This window comes from Columba livia, chromosome 1, assembly GCF_036013475.1.
Source record: "Columba livia isolate bColLiv1 breed racing homer chromosome 1, bColLiv1.pat.W.v2, whole genome shotgun sequence".
Taxonomy (NCBI): domain Eukaryota; kingdom Metazoa; phylum Chordata; class Aves; order Columbiformes; family Columbidae; genus Columba; species Columba livia.
This window is the reverse complement of record NC_088602.1, coordinates 198,555,850-198,579,757: the sequence shown is the minus strand read 5'-3', so window position 1 is coordinate 198,579,757 and position 23,908 is coordinate 198,555,850. Positions and strand designations below refer to the sequence as shown.

General features: G+C 42.2%; 2 protein-coding genes across 21 annotated transcripts in view; one reads left to right on the top strand and one right to left on the bottom strand.

The window, feature by feature from the left end:
- The window catches only part of GSAP (gamma-secretase activating protein), a 48,123-nt gene extending 38,328 nt beyond the window's left edge, over positions 1–9,795 (top strand). For all 9 annotated transcript variants that reach the window (XM_065049124.1, XM_065049122.1, XM_065049126.1 and 6 more), the window contains 7 exons: positions 1,630–1,700; positions 2,260–2,354; positions 3,497–3,616; positions 4,796–4,857; positions 6,770–6,874; positions 7,023–7,116; positions 8,376–9,795. In XM_065049124.1, the coding sequence (XP_064905196.1) occupies positions 1,630–1,700; positions 2,260–2,354; positions 3,497–3,616; positions 4,796–4,857; positions 6,770–6,874; positions 7,023–7,116; positions 8,376–8,476 (648 nt within the window). In that variant the 3' untranslated portion in view covers positions 8,477–9,795. The remainder of the gene's footprint in view (positions 1–1,629; positions 1,701–2,259; positions 2,355–3,496; positions 3,617–4,795; positions 4,858–6,769; positions 6,875–7,022; positions 7,117–8,375) is intronic.
- Positions 9,655–23,908, bottom strand: part of CCDC146 (coiled-coil domain containing 146) — a 79,642-nt gene continuing 65,388 nt past the window's right edge. For all 12 annotated transcript variants that reach the window (XM_065049111.1, XM_065049113.1, XM_065049114.1 and 9 more), the window contains 6 exons: positions 21,673–21,897; positions 20,171–20,399; positions 14,462–14,590; positions 12,894–13,031; positions 11,257–11,505; positions 9,655–10,212 (listed from right to left, as the gene is read on the bottom strand). In XM_065049111.1, coding sequence (XP_064905183.1) covers positions 10,009–10,212; positions 11,257–11,505; positions 12,894–13,031; positions 14,462–14,590; positions 20,171–20,399; positions 21,673–21,897 — 1,174 coding nt within the window. In that variant the 3' untranslated portion in view covers positions 9,655–10,008. The remainder of the gene's footprint in view (positions 10,213–11,256; positions 11,506–12,893; positions 13,032–14,461; positions 14,591–20,170; positions 20,400–21,672; positions 21,898–23,908) is intronic.

Below are 23,908 nucleotides of genomic sequence, written 5' to 3'. Positions count from 1 at the left end.
GGAAAGAATATTGGTTCTGGAGTATCATACCTGTGAAAACAGTTTTTGTTGTACAAATAGTAAGAGGTGATTCTGGAGTCTGGAAGAAGCTTCCCTTCACCTCACTCTGGAGACATTCAGATCCCGCCTGGACACCTTCCTATGTAGCCTCATCTAAGTGTTCCAGCTCCAGCATGGGGATTGGACTAGATGACCTCTTGAGGTCCCTTGCAATCTCTAACATTCCATGAATCTGTGAACACTGACCTTCAGATCCAGCTGTAGCTCCCAATGCGGAGGCCTTAGCTATACCCTGTGTGTTGGCCAGAGGTGAAAGTCATTCCAGCAGCAGTTGTGGTTCTTGTGACCCTTCTCTGAAAACTGGAAACCACGCATTTCCTGGGAAATGAGTGGAAAATCATGCTACACTCCAGGGAGATTAAACTGGAACTTTCCACTGCATCCAGAAAGTATGAAGATGGAAAGTATTATGTGATTATTCTGCATCAGGTGGCTGTGCAAGGCTGGATGGAGTGGTGGAGGGGAAAGGTGCTACCTCATAGAGCTTTCTGGCCAGGGTGCAGAGGAAAGCACTTGAGCATTTCTGAAGACCAATATTCCTGTTCTGGCCTTTGCATATGAACTTCTCCAGTGTGTCCTGTTTCTGTTTTGCTCAGAGCCTGTGCCAAGTTAATAGTTGGAAGGGGCAGAGCCTATGAGAAAAGAGTAGGGAAAAGGATTCCTAGATTCTGGCTGTCTTGTGGTGACGGGTTTGTAACTACATGTGACACCTCTCTGCAAAATGGGGCCTGGACTTGTTTCCTGGGATTGATTAGTGCACTTTGAGGCACAGAGATAAAAGGTGCAGAGGAAGAGTCTCTTTTCTGTTGCTGAGATACGGAAGTGGTTACACATGACAGCCAGGAGGGGCTGGCTAGAGGATGTTATTTCAGCTCTTTCATGTGTGGCTTCTCTTTTCCAGCTGCAGGAGCTTAGGAGGCCCAAGTGAGAGCTGGGCTTGTGGCTTTTGTGTGCTGACAGTCTGCACTGGGTGTCAGCCTGGGAGCACTAAGATGTGACAGTGTGGGCCAAGGGATTGTTGTACTTCACTGTGGACAAAAAGAAAACTCGTTAGAGGAGGAGAGGCATTTGCTTGTCTTGTCTTTCCTCCTTACCAGGACTCGACTTGTGATTCCTTCTGCAGTCTTGTATCAACAAATGGAGTATTCCACTGTCTGCATCATCCAGTTTTGTCTGGGCCCTGGGGACCTTTCCTTGTTAAATGTTAAGCCACTTGGACGTGCAGTTTTTGCTTTCATGGCAAACAGATCTTTGAGAATTTGATGCAGGAGCATGAGATCAGTTGATTCCCAAGAAGCACCATGTGTTAGGATGTCTTGCGCAATGCTTTGATGCACTGGAAACACTTACTTTAAATTTCTGGCATAGGGCAACTCAGTTACAACTCTAATTTTAATCAGTTTTACATTTTAAGCCCCTAAGAAAAGGAGATATTTACTGAAGTCTCAGTAGAAGTCTCATGATAAGTTGTTTTTTTTTAACATAAGCTGGTGCATAAAATGAATGAAGGCCAAGGGCCTGGTGTATACAGGCTTCTGGAAACATTCAGTCCTTTCCTTTTTGTTTTAGCTGAATCTGGTACATCGAATAATGAAAGAAGTTTGGAGGAGACACCAGCTTCATTCCTGCATCTTCTGCTTGTGAGCAAGTCATTTGTTAAAGTTTTCAGCCTGCCTTCTAAATTATGGACATAATTTTGGTCTTCAGCAGTACTACTGGCTTGAGCTGACAGTGCTTACCCTGCTGGGAATGTCAACATGACTGTCACATCATCTTTTTGATGATCCTGCTGGCCTTCTCTAAGCCAACATAAATATTAATCATGTTGGCAGTTTTGCAGCTGGAGTTCAAAGCTGCTGAGTTCACAGTGGTGTTAAGCTGGGCAGTGGGTGTTGAACCCTTAAAGCCAGGTCACTTACACCAGCACTCAGAATAACTCAGCTGGTACCAGATACTGCGGAGACACTTGTAAATGTGTAGCAGTGGGGGAAGGAGAAAGGGGACAACATGTTGACTTTGTCACCTAACAGCACTTGCTGCGCAATGCTGACAAACACCCAAGTGAACAAGGTCGCATCCCATGGCAATTCACCGAAAATGCATTCATTTAGAGCATATGTAGGACAATAAATTTACCTTATCTCTGGGGGGTCTGGGCATCTTGGGTTCCTAATATCTTGCTACTTTGTTTAAATGCAGTGATGAGCGAGGAAGTGCAGCAGAGTTTGCAGTGTTCCACTTCATGAGTCGCATTCTGCAAGCTGCAAGTGGCTTGTGCCTGCCTTTGCCTCCTGGTAAGTCCTGTCCTCCGCTGGTTTAGTCACAAGTGAGGAGAGCAGTGCTATGAATTCCTCCCAGAAGAGCACTAGTTGCAGCATGTGTGTCAAGTTAGCTTTGGTAGGATTGATGTCTGTTCAAGACAATTAATTACATAGGGGAAGACACCTGTAAGTGAAATGAAACAAAACTGAATAGTTTCTGCAAATAAAGACAAGAAGTCAGAGGTTTTGTTCTGTGTCTGCAGCTTCTGGTGGGATGTTTGGGCGCAGCCTTAGCTCAGAACTAAGATTTATGCTTCTTTCATATATATCTTTTTCTTAGCCCGTGACACTAAGGTCCAGTTGTCTACAAAGGAAAATCCTGTCCTTGAGAAAAAAATGTGGTGTGTGTTTTTTGGGTTGTTTTTCTCATGCTGCTGCCCTGCCAATAGCTTACAGTTTTATCCTGAAAGGCTTTCCTTCAGCCTTGGCAGAAGAGCTGATCTTGCTAGCAGACTTTCCTTTCCTAGAGCTCCTCGTTGTTGCTTATTCTTTTCAAAGCATTTGCTTATGTTTGTTATGCAAAGACTTAACTTCTTAATGCTTTCTGATTCTGTTTGGATCTTTGTAGTTTGTGTTTCCTCATCTGTCTTTAGCCTTTGAAACTGTTTTGGGTGTGAGGTTGTCCCTCAGACTTACACTGTGTGGGTGCAAATGCTGCCCTGTAAGAGTTTCATGTGGTGCAAGAGCATCATCTGGCTCATGTAAAGTCAGAAACTCAAGTCTTAATGCTGCCTGCGGGAATGTGTGGGTGGCAGCCACATATTGAGAGTGGTGAGGCCTCAGTTTTTGATTAATTGGGAGGAAAGGAGGAGATAGGAGACAAATTAATAACACAATTCAGATATAAGGCAACAGCTTGGAGATAATTAATGACTGCACGACTGCAATGACTGTTTTGAGTCCCCTTGGCTTTCTTCTTTCTGTCATGATTGTGCTTGAGAGCACTTGCCTAAATAAGACTATATGACGTTTGGTTAAACTAATTTCCTTGCCAACTAGGAACAGACAGAAGTTAAGGAGAGTGTTGCATTTAGCTAGAGTGATGCCAGCCTCTAATACAGACTTAGAAAAGAATACATGTGGTTGTACCAAACAAGTTTGTCTTTCTTTCATAGGTTTTCACACTCTGCACTTGGGGCTTGGTGTTCGATGTCTCCCTCTGCACACCCTCCTGCACTACATTGATAATGGAGTCTTGCATTTGACAGAAACATGTGTCAGGAAGTTGCTGAAAGGTACAGTGAGTTTCCTGCTTACCAGCCAGCTAATTGGGAACGATGTCCTTTTAGCTGTTCAAACTCTGATACAGGGTTTACTGCCCAGGAGACTCAGTTCTTCATCCAGAGTGCTTTTTCAGTGAGGGCTGTAGCTGATGGTGCTGCACAGCTGAAAGGAGAAAATTAGGGCTCAGGGTGTAAGATTGAGCATCACTGTAGTAGACATAGAAATGTCTGTTTGGGGAGAACTGGAATTTATAACTTTTCCACTTGGGACTTCATATATAACTGAATACTGAAGGTCATAGAATTTGTTGTGGAATTTGTGTGACTCTGTTAAAGTGCACACCTGTGTATGGAAGTTAGTCTGCTATCCAGTCCTAAGCTGTTGCTTTTATTATGTTTGGAACAGGATAATCCTACTGCTGGCATTGGTAAAGGGCAGAAGCTCAGTGTTAGGAAGTAAAAATTCAAAATAAGTAAACAAAAGCCTACCTGAACCTGAATCCTAATATTCTTAGTAAACACTGAGGTTGTGAATATCTTCTGTATAAAATGTAAGGTTACCTAAAGGTGGGAGTTAAAATCTGTTCGGTGTGAACCCAAATAGTCATCAAGAGGGGCCTAAGGCTTTGGAACGAAATAGGGAGTGAGACAAACTGACAGTTGTGGCCCAGGTAGTGTCACACCTGTGTTAATTTGCTTTTCAAGATCAGAAAGGAGGAAGAGAGAACTGTAGTGTAAGTTTCCTGGGACACAGCAGCACCTGATACCATCTCCAAGAGCTGCAACCATGTTCCCTTGTAATGTGTTACTTCTCCAGTGTTCGAGAAAAGGGACACAATGTGCAGTATTAGTCTGTGCCTGATCTTGGTAAATGCAATATAAGTATGGGGAAATTCTGCTTAATGAAAGCATATTGGAATTACTGTCTAAATACTTACATAAAGTGGTGAAGTGATGTAAAAAATATACAGGAAAAATATCTATGTAAACAGTATAAACATAATTAATACCCCTAATGGGCCTTATTTAAAAATAAGATTTTCATTTTATTATAGAGATAATATTTATTCAGAATGTCTTAAGTGATAGTTGAAAGTTTTGATTATGCGGTTACCACTAATGATGGTGTGGGATTTTTGGTTTTTTTGTTTGTTTGTTTGTTTGTTTGTTTTTTCCTCCTTTCTGTTGTAGATCTGGATGACACCGAGAAGAATGAAAAGCTGAAGTTCAGTATTGTCATGAGGCTTCCAGAGGTAACTAATAGCTTTGGATGTCATTTGTTGGATTTTGGAATTGATAGGGAATTCTCCCCTGTTCAGTAGGATCAAGCCAGTGGGAGACTCGGTTGTGATTCACACAGGCCACAGGTATAACCTGAACCTCAGCACTTCATCTGCTGCTCATGCCCTGTAGAGTACCTTGGTAACTTTTACATGAACAATTTGTCCAGAGTGTTTCATGGTGTCTCCAGTACCCTGCAGGAATCACATCGACACTGTTCTGCTGAGTAACCATCTGCATAAAGCAATAAAGGTTTTAATGGGGTGTAAAGAGAATTTGTGTGAATATATTTTATCATCCAAAAATGCCTTTATTTGTGACCTCTGCACATGGTTTTATTCATTTTATCAGATACGTTCATAAGCTGGTACAGTAAAAGCTGTAAAATCTGATCATACCACAACTCTGTGGTGGGGATTGTGTTGGGAGATCTCCCCCTCTGAAATCTCCCAGCCTCACCCTTTGGAAAGGTGACTCATTTAGCCACATGCTGAAATTAATTACTGATGCTCCATTAAAAGTTCCAGCAGAATGGGAGACTGACTTCTCCTTTTTCACTTTTGTTCTTAGTGCACATCGCAGCTCTGCAGAGGAAGTGCAACATCTCAGTGAGCAGAGGGGAACCAGGGATCCCCCTCGGGGAATGCCTTGTCGTACAGCAGGGTTTTCTCAACATAAATTGCTTATTGTTTATTATTTATCATGGGCTGTTACGTATAGTTCAGATGGCCAGAAGTGCTGCTCTGGTTTTCCTTGAACAAGGGCCTCTTTATTTGGCAGCAGTTTTGAGAGGGAGTAGGGAAGGAGAATGCCACAAGAGGTGCTTTGTCCTCTGTATCTTGTTTTGGGCAGGGGTTGGTGAGCGGGGGTCAGTGTGGGGCTGCTCAGAGCTGTTGGCCCCAGGCCTGGTGGGTGGGGAACACCATTCCAACCTGCTTTGACTGAGGGGCTGAGCTGTGAGCGTTTTAGGGAACATGTACTGCTAGTTACAGTGGACTCAGTGCCTTATTGTATCTATTTACAGCTTTGGGAAAAAATGCAGAGAATAGTTTGTTGGCCAAAAGGACCCTTTGGGGTGACTTGGACTATTTTTAGCAGGTTACATTCACTAGATTTCATTTGCATCAGAAGCAAGTATTTAAGGACCACTGAAACCGTCCAGCATTTCCTAAGTGAGCTCTTTCAGCAGCCTGTATTGCAGAGCAACTGAAAGTAAGGGGGTGAAAAAAGATCTAGATAGGGAAAGGAGCAGAAGGTGGAGCTGATTTCACAGTGTGTTCGTATTTGTTTGCTTATTGGCTAGGATTGGAAGATTGGGGACATCTGGGTTTGAATCTGTTTTGCCTTTAGGAATGTGAATCAATTGTGTCAGTTCCCAGGTGATGCCCTAAATAATGGGATGCAAATTGTGTTCCCAGTATCTCTCCTTGTTGGCATCTTGTGTCTGTAAATTCCTTAGATAGAGCCTGAGAGAAGCCCTGTTTAGCACAGATGCTTTGTTCAGTTCTTGGGGAGAAGAATGCACCTAAAGCAAGGAGTCACAGTAATGGATCGACAGTCATTTTAAGTCTCACTTAATATTTCAGTACATGTGCGAAGTGAGGCAGAGGTCATGGCTGATGAACAGAAATTCACCGAGTGGCAAGGATTTGATTGTTACCCGCATTTTGGGAGGGTATTGTAATCTCTTAGTTACTGGCTCTAGAAGCAAGGCTCCATGGCTAAAAATGACATCTCAGCTTCTGTCATCACTGTCTGAAAGCAAAGCATGTGTGTTACAGCCTGGGGTTTGTTTTAGGTTCTTTCTTCTTTTTCTGCCTCTGAAGTTTCCACTGTCCTGTGTTTGTCTGAGGTTTTTGGTTTTGTTTTTTGTTTGCTTACTAGGCTCTTGGTCAAAAGGTCCGCCAGTTTTGGAATCATCCAGTCAATGCTAATTTCATTGCACGGAAATATGTGAAACTTTTGCTTGAGAAGCTGGGGAGCAGGCAGGTAAGAGCACATAGTCCATTTTAAAAATCTTTTGCTTTGACAGCGTTGAGATTCCTGACCTTTGTGGAAACCTTAACACATTAAAGGTAACACTGAAACCTGGTACTGTGTGACTTTGTGAACTAACCTGAAATATTCTCCCTTACAGTGCAGCAGGCCTATCCCTGAGAGACTCTCAGTCCCTCTAGAGTTTTTGCCACTTAACTACCTGACCAGTATGCTGACAGAGATAGAGAATCAAGGTAATGTTAATTCTGTACTTTGGAAGACCGATAGTTGTTACCTTCTCTTACACAGAGTTGTATCCTCACTATATTGACATAACTGAGTTCTGAAACTCCAGCGATGTCTGACTGTGTCTGCTTGGTCATCTTTCTGCTGATGGGAGTTGCCAGGGGCTTCTTGACTCCATGTCCTTTCATCCAAATCCTCTCTGTAGTGAATCCAGTCAGCAAACTTACATTTTTAGAACACATGTAGTGAAATGTGGTTCATGTACAGCAGGGGTGTCACACTCATTTTCACCAGGACCACAACAGCCTCATGGTTGCCTTTGAATGGCTGAATGTAATTTTAGGACTGATACATGTAATTGCTCCTACATTTATACAGTCCTAAAATTATATTTGGCCCTTTGAAGGTGACTGCAAGGCTGATGTGGCCCCTGATGAAATGAGTTTGACACCCCTGCTGTACAGCATGGTGGTAGCTGTTATTCCATGTCACTTAAGTGTCATGTTGCTTCTTGAGTAATTCTGTGGAGAAGGGCTTATTCCTTATTTATACAGTATGGTGGCTAAGAGGCAACCAAAATCAGATCTTCCACCTCAGAAAAGAGTACCTGTGTCACTGGTTTGGGAGTTGCTCTGAAGTAACAGGTGTTTTTCACCTCAAATCTGTTCATTTTTGTAAAATACAGTTCAAATTGGCTGGGGCACTTGCTGCATAGAGCAAATCTAAGCATCTGAAGTTTTTAGAACTCTACTGAAAAAGGTGCATTAAGGGAAGCGTTGCACTGCTTCGTGTTACTGGCTATGCCTGTACTAGTAAGCAAAATAAAATCAGGATAAGGACCTGAAGGCTAAAACAAAATTATCCATGTGTGCACATTATCCCATTTGGGAAGGAAAAAGAGTTAAACCATGTAGAAGTGTGTGAGAATATGTCCTGATCCATTTTATGTACTAGCACTAATATTGCCACTGTGCTGAGCTCTTGTTTTGGATCTCCAGTGTGAAATAAGTGTGGAAATGCCTAGTGGCCTCAGAGCTGGACGTGCTTCCATCCACAGGGCACATCACTGACTGATGTCCCAATAGCAGGAAAGTTTCTGGTGGTGGGTGAGCACTCAGGTGACTCCACTAAAGCTGCTGGCGAATGAAAACACACTGCCATCTCTTACCTTATCTTTTGGCCTTGGAGATGAAGATGTTTAATATACTGCAGGACTGAGTGTACAAGAACACGATTTTGTAAATTCTTTCTCATTATGTTTTTCTAGGTGTGCATCCATATGAAAAACAGGACCATGTTAATGTAAGATTTGTAGAGGAAACAGCACTCAGACACACTGTGATGCTTCTGGGCCTCAAATATTCCTGAAATAACAGGCTGCTGAAGAAGGCTGTCTAGCTGTGGTGCTCGTATAAAAGTATTCACACAGAAGTATGCAACTAATGTGGTGGGGGTTTTGTTGTTGTGTTGTTGTGGTTTTGTTGTTGTTTGGTGTGTTTTTTTGTTTTTCATTTTTTTAACTTAAGTGTTATGTTGTTTCCCAAACAATCTGCAGTTTTGGGTAGCCACCATTACTGACATAGGCTACTCAAAATAGTGCTTGGCCCAGCGTATTAAGGCTGAAATTACTGACTTCTAGATAAAACCTAGAGAAATGCATCTGACAGAAACCTGGATTTGAAATAGATCTGTGGTTTCATTTTGAAGTTGTTGAACATGTAGAACTATAGCAGGTATCAAAACATGCTGTGAAAATTGATATTAGTGTCAATTATTTTAACAAGATGGGCATTCCTGAAAACAGTGATCCAGTTGTATTGTACAGGAACAAGAAACTGGTAACTGTTTGCTCATTCAGATTAATAGAAGGATTCCTTGGTGGTGTTATGTAAGGCAGGGAAGAATAACAAATGGTGGATTAGTTTTTGTATATAATTCATCAGTAATGATGTATTCATTCCTGTGGTGGTCACATCTTATCTTACTGTACTTCTGCCTTGAGTTGGATTCTAATATATTCAGTTTTGTAATTAGCACAAAATATAATCCCTTTGAAGTGCATATGACAGGGTTTTTTAAGATATGTATAATATACTGTAAGCAATACAGGATAAGAGAAGTTATTTGGAAATTTATCTTAACAGTGGCTTGGACAGAGTTTCACTTAATTCTTGCGTTATAACTTTTACAGTTAAAATCTGAGCTTCAAAGAGAAATTATGGAGGTTGTTTTTCCTTCCAGACATGCAGGATTTTTGCAGTCTTTACGGGACTTAAACACCTATTTAAGTTTGACTGTTAGACTAGTGAAACACATTGACAGTTTGATAGATTTTGGAGGTTTTCAATAACAACCTCATCTGTGCTCCCTGAGTAGTTTCCGCAGATGCTTCCTGTTCCTTACCAGTGAAATAAAAAGATGCAGTTCTCAGGAGTGGCTTGGCAAGTTCCTGGTCATTCCCTTGTCATTGCCATCAGTGGGGTGGAGTTTTGGCTTTCTCAGGAAGTGCACAGAGGGAAGGGATATTTTTCTGAAAATAATTAAAATTTGTCTGGCAGGAAGCTGTGTTGGTGTATTTGTGTAAGTGACGGGGACTTTGTATTAATAATAAAGACAAGATTTTTCTAGCCTTTTCTTTATAATGAAATGTATTAGATGCAATAAAACTTCACCTGGAAAAAAGTAAATGTAGTATGGTGATCACTGTTATTAGCACTTTAAAATACTGCACTGCATTTGGGATACCAGCAGGGAACTTGTCACTGACTATTGAGCTGTGCTTCTGGGATTAACAACTAAAATACTTTGGTTTCAGGATGGAATTTGGCTGAACGCTAACAGACATTCCTCCTGGGATTCAGCAGCTGGTAGTGGCCTTTCCTGATTCAGGTGCTGTCTGTTCAGATTTCAATTGGCTTTTCAACAGGTTTTCTGAAGTGTCTCATGTTTGACCCCGGTTCGCTGGGTTTGAAGGGAGCCCGGGCGCCGTAGGGCCGCGGCAGCGGGAGGCTGTATTCATCGTCCGGGATGTAGGCGGTCGGGCGTTGTTCAGCTGTCGTGTGGACACGGCCGGGCCCTGCTGCTTGTTCCTCTTCAGCAGCACGCTGTGAAAGAAACACCTTGTGATCACTTAGTGATTATATGCTTTGGAACTCCGGTACCCTCCTGAGCCGATGTACAGCATGTCTGACAGAGGGCACACCATTAGTCTAGACCTTAGCGAACCAGGAAACCCAGGGGGGTGTTAAGTGTTCAGTGAAAGGAAAGCCTGAGTTATTGACCATGTGGGTGTAAGTTTGTCCTTATAAATCTTATACAGTTTGAGCCTGTAATGCTGTTCTTATTTGTGAACGGATTAGATTAACTTATAGAAAAGTTGTAAGTGTGCATAGAAAATCTTGGGAACAAGAGAATAGTTCTGATGCTTGAAAACATCACTACATTTATGCTGACAGCACCTGTTCCTGAACACAGGTGCTGCTGTGAGCTTGTCTCCACAGCACTGAAAGGAAACTGAACCACAGCATGAGAAGTTCTAATAACAGAAGTTTCTTATTCTAAACCAGTTGTACCGCAGCAGTTCTGTCTGACTTCAAAGGTAAGTGTGTGCACAATGTATTCCTCTCCCAGCTTTGTGCGTTTCAGATTCCCTTGGTGTGACCAAGTTAAGCACTCGCACAGCAAAGCAAACTTCCCACCCGCAGGACACACATCCTGTTACTTAGTTTTCATTCTTTGGGTGCTCTCTGCCCAGGGACCACTGATGGCCTCAGCTAAGGAGCTGTTGTATCCAACAGTGTAGAATTTGAAGCACCATTTGCTGTGCTGCCCAGCCCCTGTCATGCCTAATACTCTGTCATGATACTTCTGATCTGATGTTCACTGCATCTGGTATGTGGAAGGTGCTGAACTTCTTTTTCCTGAGCCCACACTCCAGCTTTTGTGGAGTCCTGGAGTCAGATGGAAAGCAGCACTTCACTGATGGCTATACCACCTGTTATCCCAAAACGTGCTCACACAAATTCCTTCAATATTTGGAGGCAAGTCTTTGTTTCAGTGTGATGTGATCTTGTGTTTGCAGAAAGACAAACTTGACCAGAGGAAAGATGGGGCTGAAGATCTAATGGCAACATATGGCAAAAACTCACTTTAGCTCTGGCTTCAGCTGCATCTTTTTGCATCTTCTCATTGCGTAAAACCTTCAACCATTCCATTTCTGTTTCTTTGGGAGGTGGAAGGCCTTGATCTATCCTTGATGAAACGGTCATCAAAAACTGTTCTTTGTGTCTCATTTCCTGCTGGAGTTTGATGGCAAGTGCTTGCTTCATGGAGAGCTCTGCAACAAGAGCCATCATCTGCTTGGTTTTCTCCTTTAACTTCCTCTGCAGTTCGTTCATCTGGAATAAGTAACCACATTGTAGTTGGGGCTTCTCTTTCGATGCTCTGGGCATCACACTTACCTAAGGCTTAGGTACATGCAAACAAGGCCAGCTTGGCTTGGTTTTAAAAAATAGTTCCATACTGGAAAATGTAATGAAACAGAGTCTGTTTCTGGGTACACTTGGATCCACAGAAACTGGTGGCATAGCAAGTCACATTTACTAGTCTCCATGATACAGAAAAGCAAGTTTGTAATTACTTCCCACCCTTTTTAGCTGAACAGCTAAACTCCTAGTGGCCTCAAAGGCCTGTATCCCCGTTCTCATTGACCTGGTGCACAATTAACTGTGTAATAAAGGCGTAATAAGCCTGATCCTTACAAGAGAATTGAGTGATAACGTGGATGCAGCAGGACTGTGGGTTGTGAAATTGTCCTGGGGAGTGGGTGTTCAGAAGAGGAAAGGGACAAGAATCCCTGCGTCTGATTGGAGATTATTGAAACAAAAAACCCCACAACACTCAAATACTCTTTTTCCAAGTGACTAACAGGGAATCAGGAGTGTCAGAGCAATCAAATGTAACTTTTGACATGCTGCCATTTTACAGTAGTTTATTAGCCCACAGCCATGATTTTACAAGCCCCAATAAAAGCCATATTATTTCTGTCTGTGGAAAATTCAAGATTTACTATAAAGATGTGTTTTGCCTTAAGCCTTTCAGAGTGCCAAACCTAACACCTAAGGAAAAAATCAACCCTGGCCTTGTTTTACGTTAATTACTTTGCATTTTTTTCCCGTCTTTCATTCAGCTCTGCTCTATTTGGAGCTTTTTCATTAAGGAGGTGGGGGATGTGAGGATTTTTGCTCTTCCCCAAATAATATTACTGGTAGTTAAAAGGAAATAGCCAAAATTATATAGAAGTAACTGTACTGGAAGTATTTCTTTCCTGTGTCGTTCTCCCTACCTAAATAACAAAGAATCTTTGGGCCAGATACAGAGTTTGTCTTTTTCTTTGTTGGAGGGATATAGAACATACCCGGCTTTTCCCTATTTCTTTTTCTCCACGATGTGTTTGTTGTCAAAGGGCAAACACATGCGAAAGGAGGATTCTCACAGGTTTCTAAGTGCTTAACCTAAGAAATAACTTATCATCTGTTTTGTTGAAAGGTGCTACCTATGATGCAACTTTCTTTCAAAAAAGAAAGTATGCTCACCTAATGTTCTTGCTGTGTCTCTATTCCTGTTATTACTAAATGTCTATAATTTCTGGAGACTAACATATGACTTGCCTATCAATATTTCCAGCCACTAGTTTTGCAATTTGCAAGTGAGTCATCTTCCCCCTGGCCCAGATATGAGTTCATGTTGTGCAGGCAGCAAGCAGGGCGGGCGATGCCCTCCTTACCGTTTGAGCCAACAGCAGCACGTCCTGCTTCCCGCTCTTTGCCGTGGCACGGATTCCGTCTGTCAGCTGGGAAACCTGCTCGTAGAGAAGATCCATCTCCAGCAACTTCTCCTCCTTCTGCACCAGCTCCACCTCCAGCTGCAGTGAGAAGGAGAACACAGGGTGTAAGTAAACGGCAGGGGAAAGTGCCACACAATGTTTTGCGGCAAAGGCTTTGAGAGCTGCTGAAATAGCACTGGTGAACAGCCATAAATAAGCACTTCACCATCAGTTTTCTTAAATTTTTCACCGTCTCTGCCAAGTATCAAGGCAAAGTTACTGTCAGTTGTACAGTTCTTTCATACCAGACCAGGCCCTTTTGGGTGGCAGAGGATTACACCAGCATTATCACTGCCTTGCTGTGATTTTTCTTAAAAGCAATGGGTTTTTTTCCAGCTTTGTTTTGATTTTGGTTTTTGTCATCTTCTGGCTCCTTGAGTCAGGCCATAATGAGAAGGTTTCATCTCTTGCTTTAAATACCTTTTCTTTCCTGCTGCTAAAAAAAAAAAGTACAGTGCAACTAACAGCAGTATAAAAACACAAGGAGATTGAAAGCAAACTTATAAGCTTATCTCACGACTCCGAGAACTGTGGCTATTTGCTGTGTGGGCTGGGGAGAAACCCAGGCCCTGCTTGGCTCTGTGGAGATTCCCTCCTGTCCAGGAGCAGTGAAAGTAAAGCAAAAAACTCAGCTACTTCGAGCAGCTACTGGGAGTTTTTCATGGTAAATCATTACAAACTGGATTGCAAGAGGAGGACTGAGGTGTGTGCTGCTCCCAGGTCACCAGCACTTTGATACTTTCACAGCCCTGTGTGAATCTCCCTTGAGCACTAAATACAGTGGGGGGAGCTTTCTGCCCCTATAAATGAGACTGACAACATACATAAGAAAATACCATGGTTGCTCATTCCATTCCTTTGCCTTTCCCCCATATGCAACACATATGCCCTGAAACTGGACCTTGAGTTTCACTGCATTTTGCAGCCTCCCCCGGCAGTTGCTCTCGCTAAGGTCTGTCTGTCCTGGGACTCCCTGTTGGACTTGGCACCAAAGCAGAAAAGCCAAAGCCTGAGGAGGATGTTTAATCCCACGTCACGCATGCAGCTTTAGTTAGAGGGCGGTGGGTCTGCCCCCGCTCACAGCCTGCGCGGTGTGGTGGGACAGCTGAGGGCCACTTGCACAAGAGTGACAACTTCATTTATTAGCAGTTTATTATTCTGTGTTTATTTTCCTCTGGTGCCTTTTCTGTGCCTTTCCCTAGTGAATCAGGAGCATCTGCAGTGAGGTGCGAATGATGTGACGGGCCCAGCTAGTACGGGATGCTGCGGAGCCAGGGGCGCCACACAGAACACATGTTCTACTCCTGTTCTGGGAGAAGTCAAAATGTCCCACGTCCAGTTTTCCTGGAAAGCAGATGCTGAGCTGGAGCTCCTATTAGCCAGTTTATTTTAAAAATAAAAGATACTATTTTCTTTTTCTAAAAGGGGTCAATTGACTTGAGAGCTGGTGACATGAAAAATGATGTTACCTGCTCAATCTTTTTTAGCAGCTCAGGTGGAGACAGGTCCGTCCCTCCTAAGTCTCGCTTTCTTGTCTCGTTCATGGGGTCAGTAAAGGTCGCCTCCATCTGTTTGATCCTGTCCTTGCACTGGGAATACTAGGAAATAAAAAGCCACAACAGTTATTTTTTCAGACAAAAAGCTAAAAGCTCCACTACTACTAAATGACCAGAGATGGAAGGTCTCAGTGTCCCCAGTTTGCACCAGGAGAACCACACTAACGAGTCCTGGGTGTACAGGTGGGGGCTGCACTGCCAACACCTGGGCTTGGAAGCAAGACCCAGCCTTGCTGGGAGAGGTTTGGGATGCCCGGGCAGTGTAGGACTAACCAAAACAATACTGGTCAGGCACTGGGAAACGTTCCCCTGCAAAACCAGAGGTCAAGTGCGTCATTGTCCTGTCCTGTTGCTAACGAATGGGAATTTGAAAAACAGTGGATTGTGTCCAAGGTCTTCCCTATAATGCACAAATGTAAATCAGCTTCATCTTATTAATGGTTTAAATGTCTTGAACACTCCTTCCCTTTGTTCCTTTACCATGTGCAACACAACAGCCTAAAATCATGTATAAATAATTCAGCCCCACAGAAGAGGCTTTTTCTCTGAGTTACAAGTATCACGAGAGCCCTGGACTGGAAGGTGTGACAGTTGCAGAATGGAAGCAAACCCTGCAGTCTGCCAGAAACTGAGTCCCACCTGCTGCTTTGTCCTCAGGCTACGTCTCGTCCTCTGTGCCAACTGTTTGAGGTGGGGGTTCTTCCTTTGTTCCCTACAGTCTTCTGTTTGACCCACGGGGCCCATTCAGGGCTGTAGGAAGGATACAGGTCCCTCACGGTTTGGTTGCAAGTTAAATCTGAAAGTCCTACTGCCCTGCTGGCTAGCACTGAAGGTCCCATCCCTATAGGCATCCAGGTTTACCATGTTAAAGCTTCCAGGCACGTGTCCTGAAGTGACTCAGTGGTGACACTGAGCGATGTGGCACTCCTGGGACCCAGAGAAGCAGGTGTTCCCTGACCTTTCCGATGCGAGAGCTTCCCATGGAATAACGCTTCCCAGAACACGCTGGATGGACATCCATGCTCTGCAGCAGTTCTGGCAGACGGAGTGACAGGGACCATTTCTTCATGTTTGGACTTGCAAGACTGACAGTGGTGGGGTTTTGTGCTTTGATACGCACCTGGCCGTCTGTCAGCACATTGTCACTCCAACCTTGATATCTTAGCTCTAACATAACACGACTGAAGTAAGTTGCTCCAAATGCTAACCATCAATTGCAGGTGATATTATTAAGGAAATAAGTGGTCACCGGCTCTTAAAGTCATGAGCAGTCAGCAAAAAGACAAAGTAAATGTTTAGATGTTGCTGCGGGGCTGGGGTTTGTTCACTGGAAGTTAACTAGTCATGCTTAACTGGAAAAGGGAAAACGAACAGATCTTCTCAAGTGATTACAGAGCATTACCAGAACACTTGTCCTAAACACTTATTTTTCTGGTAAAAACATGGTCATGCATCTCTTTCTTTCACACTTTGAGAGCAGGCAAAATAAAAACCTTAAATAATTGTAATGAACAATTTCCTTGTCAAATCATGATTCAGTTTAAAGTGAACACCATTCAGTGCAAAACTGGGTACTGAAAGATTTGTTTGAGTTATAAACTAAAACTCAAGGCCAGTAATACACAGGGCGGAAGAACGTAAGAGCAGGACCAGGACAAACAACAGGATGCAGATATGCTTTCTGCTTCCAGGGGTGTGTGCTGTCTGGGCCAAATTTCTCCACCACTGACTCAGCTGCGAATGCCTCGTTGGAGGCGGCAGTACCTTAATGAGATTAGGGACAGCTCACCAAGCAAAATTTTGAAAGATTGAATAGATAATTTAGAGAAGAAGGACTAAAGCAGCAAAAACATTGCCCAAACCAGAAGAAACCAATCCATAAAAAGTTTCATGTTGATCTTAAATACTAGGCTTACTTTAAATGCAATAAGAATTGAGAATGATTAGAAGCAGGCTAATCCAAAAAAGTGGACAACAAAGCACATTTGTAAATAACCACACTGTTGTGTGTGTGCTCAACCATGTGATGATAGGCATTTTTCTTTATTTTCCCCTCATGTGTAGTGTTTTCCTTGGACAAGACTTATCTGAGTTTCAAGAGATTCTAGTCTTAAAACCAAGAAAAGTTCTTTCTTGGAGTGGATGTGACACAGGGGATAGGAAAAGGCTCTGCAAGAGAGGCTTTTCTATGATTGTAATAGTCAAGAGGAATTGTTGAAGAATGAAGAGATGAGAGGGAACACATACCGAGATAAAGGGACTGGTCTGAATGGAAATGTCAGGGAAGGTAGGTGAGGTACACAGACCACTAGAAAAGGGTGAATATTATACTTATTTTTAAAGATGGGGGGAAAAAGAGCTATGGGACTATCTTCAGTTTCTGAAGAATAAATCTGGAAGAAATTATTAAGCTTTCTCTGTAGGTGCTAGAAGAATGGTTGAGATAACAGCCAACAGGTGTGTTGAGACATGCCAAACCAGACCGTTTTCTTGCTATGATAATTTAAGAGGTGTGTGGATGACAAACAGTAGGTATCACAGATCTGAATTTTTACCTGGCTTCAATACTGTTTCATATGACATTTTCATAAACAAGCTAAGGAAATGGGGTCTTGATGAAAATATAAGGTGAGTACTACAGAAGTAGAATGAGGTTAAGCTCATCTGCAGTGTCTTGACAGCTCAGCAGGTCTAAGTGTTGGACTAATTAATGATTAATGCCAAGTATTTCTCAGCGATGCATGAAGGCAGATTAGTTTTCACGGGTCATTTCAGTCAGCAGGAACAGCCCCTTGATGTGCAGTCCCAATTAGAAGTTACATAGTTTTATGCCCAGGGAAAGCCACCTTAGGATCGCCCCAGGTATTTTTTGTGTCAGATAAAGGGAGTGCAGGGCAACCAAATGGCATTTCTGTTCTTCCTGAACTGACAGCCAGCCCTGACCTGTGATTTTCCCCCTCCCAAAGGCCTCCACGGCCACCGAGATATGGGGTCAGCTCCTGCAGCCTGTTGAATACAACGGACTTATTCATCCATCTGTTCTTCCAAGAGGTATATGTCTAACAGAAATAGATATCCCATCTCAGAAACAGCTAATTTAATGATGATTAAAGCATCCATTGAGAACATGGGATACTTAGATTCAAACAGTGTCTCTGCAAGAGCCAAAAGATCTCAGTCAATGCAAACAAACAACAAATACTAAAACTTCTTCTATTTTGTGAGACTGGATGTTGTTTTCCTTTTAGAGTTCTCTCTATGTGTTTCAATTTTTACCAATTATGGATATCTGTTGTTGGAAAATCATTCAACATTCAGTACTAGAAAGTTTAATTCACCTGCGAAGGGTGAAAAAGGAAAAGAAGTTCTGGGGTAATTGGTAGGTTGCAGAAAGCAGGAGAGGAATAAAATAGTACAGATAGGAATAAGATGACCGAGTCTGAAAAATACCCAAGACCTAAGGAGACAGAAGGGTAGGAATAAAAGGAAGAATAAAATTGTAAGAGGTACAGGTACAGGATTGAGCCTGCCTAATTCAAAGGGTCTAAACTAGATTTTAAACGTAGGAGCCTTTTGAAGCATCCTTCTTACGTGATTGAACGTTTCCTATCTAGGTGATGGAGAGAGGTAGGTCCCTTGAGAATTCCAAGAGGAATATTGTGCTCCCTAAGTAGGGTTATCAGCATCTCCCTCTGGAGGCAAAGACACCCAACTCTTTCCATTAATAAAGAGCTCTGGTTCACGTATGTAAATAATTTGTTCTGCGGGCTCCTAACACAAAGTTAAGGTGCAGGCTCCTACACAAGGTCACAACAGAATGAAGTAATGAAAACTAAAAGGAGACTTAGAAATGAGATTTACAGTCTCCATTACAGGAGGTCTAAGGGCCTCTGATAGAAATCAGGGTTTCACAGTCCTGTAGTGCACCGGTCCTCCCTTTGGGTGTGTATAATTACCTACACTGAAAGACAGAGAAATGGCTGCTGAAAGGGAGCTCCCGTTACCACCTCCTCAGATTTCGGCGTGATGTCAGGAGACACAAGTGACTGAGATCTGTACTCACCACATCAAGTCAAAGTCTTGTGCAAATGATCGTTATCACAAGATCCTTTGCACAACATAACTGAACAGGTGCCGAGTCAGATTCCAACACGGGGCCAAATCTGTAACTGGTATAGGAATTAGCTTCTGAATTCGGCAGCCAACACCAGGATTCAGACTCAGGCTTATGGCTTTTCTTTAAATCATAGAGAAAAAGCCAAACAAATTGAAACTGTTTCTCACTAGAAATAATGGCTACTGGCCATGGGAGGAGGGGTATTAATGCTGGAATGGTTGAGCATAAGGAGATGGATGGGTTAGGGCCAGTTCGAACTAGGTAATATTTGGTAACCACAGTATCTAGTTACATTTTAAAGGCTGATAACTGTTTATTTGCCATTTTTTACTGGAAAATCTCTGCCTTGGGAACATTTATTAAGACTACTCCACATGTAATATTGCACTACTCTGTATTTTCCTACTTTTTAGTTTTATGTCAATACTGCAAAAAGATTTAAAGCATCTGTAGCAATACCCTCCTTTAATGGTGACTTCAGGCTTCACGTGAACCATCAGCACAAAGAAGACAGTTTTAGGAATGCAGAACAGAAACATCTAAGTTTCGTGATTGACTGTGTCGGTTCACATAAATCATCTGAATTTTATTACTGTGTTTGACTCAGTGACTCTCAATCTCATTCTGAATCTTACCCAAAAACTCCTTTTTTTGGTTTTTTTTTTTAGTCTATCATATTTTTTCAAGCACCCTCTGTTCATCATTTAAATCTGTAACGGCACTGGAAAGTTCTTCGGGGTACAATTTGCATAAGGTATTGTATAATGTTTTATTCTTTTAGCAAAGCATCCGATATTTTGAAAAGATCAGAAGTAGCAGAAAAGTGCAAGCACTAGTTGTCAGTGAGTCAGGGCTCCCATCGATGCAATTGCAAATGGCAATGGTACACCCTAACTGATGATTTTGTGCAGACACTAACATAATATGTATGGAAAAAATTACCATCTGGAGATAAGGTCAGAAGTAAATGAGCCATTTCAGAAAGCAAGGAAAGAATGTCCCAAACAATGATGAACACTGCAGTTTGTTAGCTGTTTAATGTCATGGCGTAACTAGAACTAAAACTTACACTGTTTTTGTGTAGAAAATATATGTGGATTATCTCATTGTAGGCAGCAGAGTTTCCAGAGTAGGCTCAGGGTCAAGTGTGAATTGAGTTATTATTTTAGAAATTTGAAGAGCGAAGTATATCTCCCACCCATCCACCTACCCCCATCAATACAGTTTTAACAAATTTTATCTACATTCCCATTTTTTCCCCATGACTCCCCTTCTCCAGCTTAGTCAGAATGACATTCCAGGCGATGGGGAGGCTGAGCTGGGATTCCATATCCAGGAAGCGTTTGGCATGTGCATGACAAAGTGTGCCAGCCAGTTACACAAAGCTGTAGAAATTCATGTTTCTGAAGTTACAAACATGTATCAGTGCTTTGCTAGACACCTGTACTACTGAAGTTCTAAAATACAGAATAATACAAGTAAATAGGGCTTGTTTACCCACCAACCTGTATCTGAAGTACCACCACATGTGCATCCAGGTCCTTCTTCATTGGGAGCGCTTTGAGCCACAATTTAATCTGTCTCTTTTTCTCAGCTACCTTCAGCTTCAGAAATCTGATCTTTTCATCCAGAACTTGTATCTCAATATCTCCATTTCTACACAACATTTCTTGCATGTTTATTTTTTCATATAAAATGCACAGCTCTTCTTCTCGATCTCTGAGCAGAAGACCACTGCAATAAGCCCACAAGGAGAAGGTTAAATTAAAAAAAACTCAACTCATATTCAGTGTCTTCCATTCAAGAACATAACTGTCAGCTTGGAAAGGTAGTAATAATTTGGGAAAATGTAAAAAGGTTTTACAAATTTTATTTTAATACCATGACAATATTTAAAATAGGTAAGAAAATAATTACAATGTAAAAATCAGAGAACAAGCAATTACAAAGGTTGAACTAATCTCTCATATAATTGTAACAGCTCTCCTGGCTTTCCACAGCATTCATTTAAGAATGAATCAGAGAATCACCGAATTGACTGGGTTGGAAAAGACCTCAAAGATGATCGAGTCCAACCCTTGGTCCAACTCTAGTCCGTTTACTAGATCATGGCACTAAGTGCCATGTCCAATCTCAGTTTAAAAACCTCTAGGGACGGCGAGTCCAGCACCTCCCTGGGCAGCCATTCCAATGCCTGACCACTCTCTCTGTAAAGAATTTCTCTCTAATATCCAGCCTAAATTTCCCCTGGCAGAGTTTAAGCCCATGCCCCCTTGTCCTATTGCTGACTGCCTGGGGGAAGAGACCAATCCCCACCTGGCTAGAACTTCCCTTCAGGTAGTTATAGAGAGTGATGAGGTCACCTCTAAGCCTCCTCTTCTCCAGACTAAACAACCCCAGCTCCCTCAGCCTCTCCCCATAGGTCTTATGTTCAAGTCCCTTCACCAGTCGTGTTGCTCTTCTCTGGACCCGCTCCAGCACTTCAATGTCTTTCCTGAACTGAGGGGCCCAGAACTGAACACAATACTCCAGGTGTGGCCTCACCAATGCAGAGTACAGGGGAAGGATCACTGCCCTTGTCCTGCTGACCACGCTGTTTTTGATACAGGACAGGATACCGTTGGCCTTCTTGGCCACCTGGGCACACTGTTGGCTCATGTTGAGCTTCCTGTCAATTAGTACCCCCAGGTCCCTTTCTGCCTGGCTGCTCTCCAGCATGATTGGGGAGCTTTACGTCTTCTGCATTTTTACACCGTACCAGCACACAAAGCACAAACGGAGCAGGAGGCTACAAGCTCTCAAGGCATTCAATGGCCAGTCCAACATACTTTTTAATAATAGTTCTGAAGAATGAACATCTTCACCAGTGAAGCAGACTGTTCAGTGAAACATTGTAGTGAGCCAGTCTTTTAGTATTTCTAATTTAGAGTGCTTATAAGTTGGAAAATACTGATGATTCATGAATGTCAAAATTAAACACCAGATTACGTCAAATTCACATGTATACCTCTCACTTTGTTCCTGAACAGCCCTTTCATATTTTTTGCGTAGCTGCTCCATTTCCCCCTCGATGCGGGTGACCATATTGTTGAGCCTCTCGAGATCCAGAGCCTGTTGCTTTTTCTTTTCTTCCATCTCGTGCATGCTTTGTGCAATTTTGCGACAATCATTTTTGAGACTGTCTGTAATTGCGACATTATTTTTATTCTTCAGATGTTGTTTCTGCAATTTTCTTTAACATAACAGAAAAGTATGCAAGTTTTTAGTCCTTTCAATTTTGAAAGCAATTTCAACAATTAAAAGCAGAGCTTAAACTAATTTCTCGAATACACAAAGGATCCTCTGTGTCACTCTGCTTCCCAGAAGCATTGCAAGAACAGCTTCTCTCTGCAAGCTCTTTCCAGCTTGAAGAGAACTGGATTATGGCCCAAGAAAAATGCTGTAAATGGAGAACAGCACTAGAGCTCTTTTCTTCTCCACTGGGTAGCCCAAGGGGCTCTAAGAAACGAAGTGCAAGAGCAGAAGCATAAACTGTGATGTAAATTCTTAACGTGTAGAAATCCTGCCCTTCTCTTTAAAAAGAGATGTGTAAGTAATGTATGCTTGTGATTTAAGGGTCTCAAAGTTCATTGTTTGTAAAACCATGTAATATAACACACAAGAAAGAAACTTATGTTTCCCTGTTTGACAGATGAGGAAAAAAAATCACACTGAAAGCTTAGTGACATAATCACATTATAGACCCATAAAAATGAAGAACAGAACTCATGATTTCCAGCAACCTTGCTGGCCACTAGATGATGGTTCCTCACTTAAAATCCAGATTGTTGCCGCATGGATCATTTATTTGCTCACGACACGGAACTCAGAATTACTGCATTTGGTTGCTGGAACTGTCACTTCATGATCAAGTATCACTACTTTACCTACATTGGGGAGATATTCACATTGACATACAGAAGAGGTGTGAAAGGAGCAGCATGGTCTCCTGTTAAAGTGCAGAATGCGGATGAAATATCCTGCCTCCCCTCGTGGGCTCCACCGTCACATTGCTGGATTGCCCTGTACAGCGCAGGGAGCGTCTCTCTGCTTCATTTTCCCTGTGTGGATAACCCTTTCCAGTTCCACAGGGTATTGCTGAATTGAATTAAGCTTCTGTGAAGCCAATTTCAGACTGCAAGCATGACAGTGTTGCAGAAATGCAATGTGTTATTAAATATTTTCTGAAAGCCTTTCTCTTATTTGGACTGATATTCTATCTGTTCTCCAACCTGTATAGGTTGCACTTAAATCAGTGATACTATGATACTAAAGGCTATTACTGGGATTAAAAATATTTTACATAGGCAAGAGAATTACTGATAATTCAGTACCTCTTGCTGGTTTTAAATGTAGGCTTGCAGAGGTCAAAATCCCTGTTGGATCTTTACTTGAGTAGGGTCATGTACAATAATTCGGTATTTCTGCTATCTAGACAATACGTAACTGTTTTAGCCTTGCCCTGTCCCTCGCTCCTTTCAGCAGCAATTAATAGGGAAGGCCTCAAAAATTTTAGCACAAAACATCAGCTTGTGCATCTTGATAAAACATTTGGATCACCTCTTTTCTAGCTGCCTCCAGCAGGACTTTGAAATCAAACTACTTGGAGGTTCACAAAATACTTTCAGTAAATGTGTCCTGAATGCATTTTTTGGCCTAGTTGTAGAATATTTTGGCACCAAAACCAAAAACAGAAAAACCAAAAGTTTTGGAAAAAAAATAAAGTTATTTTTAAACTACTCAGTTTTGGCTGTGCTGTCTTGCATACACAGTTAACTATTCACTAGTTTCCTACATTCCCAGCTTTTCAGAGACAACGTTATTCTGTCTGTATTGCAGAGTATCATCACTAGGACGACAAAAGATGGTAAAAAGACACCACCACTGAATAATGGTCTAGGAAAAAATAGAGTCACATGCACCCGCTGTCCATGCCATCCCCTTTGTTGTGACTGTAACCTTTCACTTTGACTAGGATTGCCTGGAAATTGAAACCATGTTTTGTTTGATCTGAAATAAACACTACCCAATAATCTTCAGTTTGAGTTTGAACCAAGAAATCCAGTTTGTTCTAATTTAATAATTAGACAGCTGCATTACAAGCTAGTGACTCATTTAATAGTACCATGCACCAGTCTTTTGTGGAATCACATAGGTATTGGACCTCTTTTTGTCTGAGGATAAGCAAGTATGAGTACAAGAGT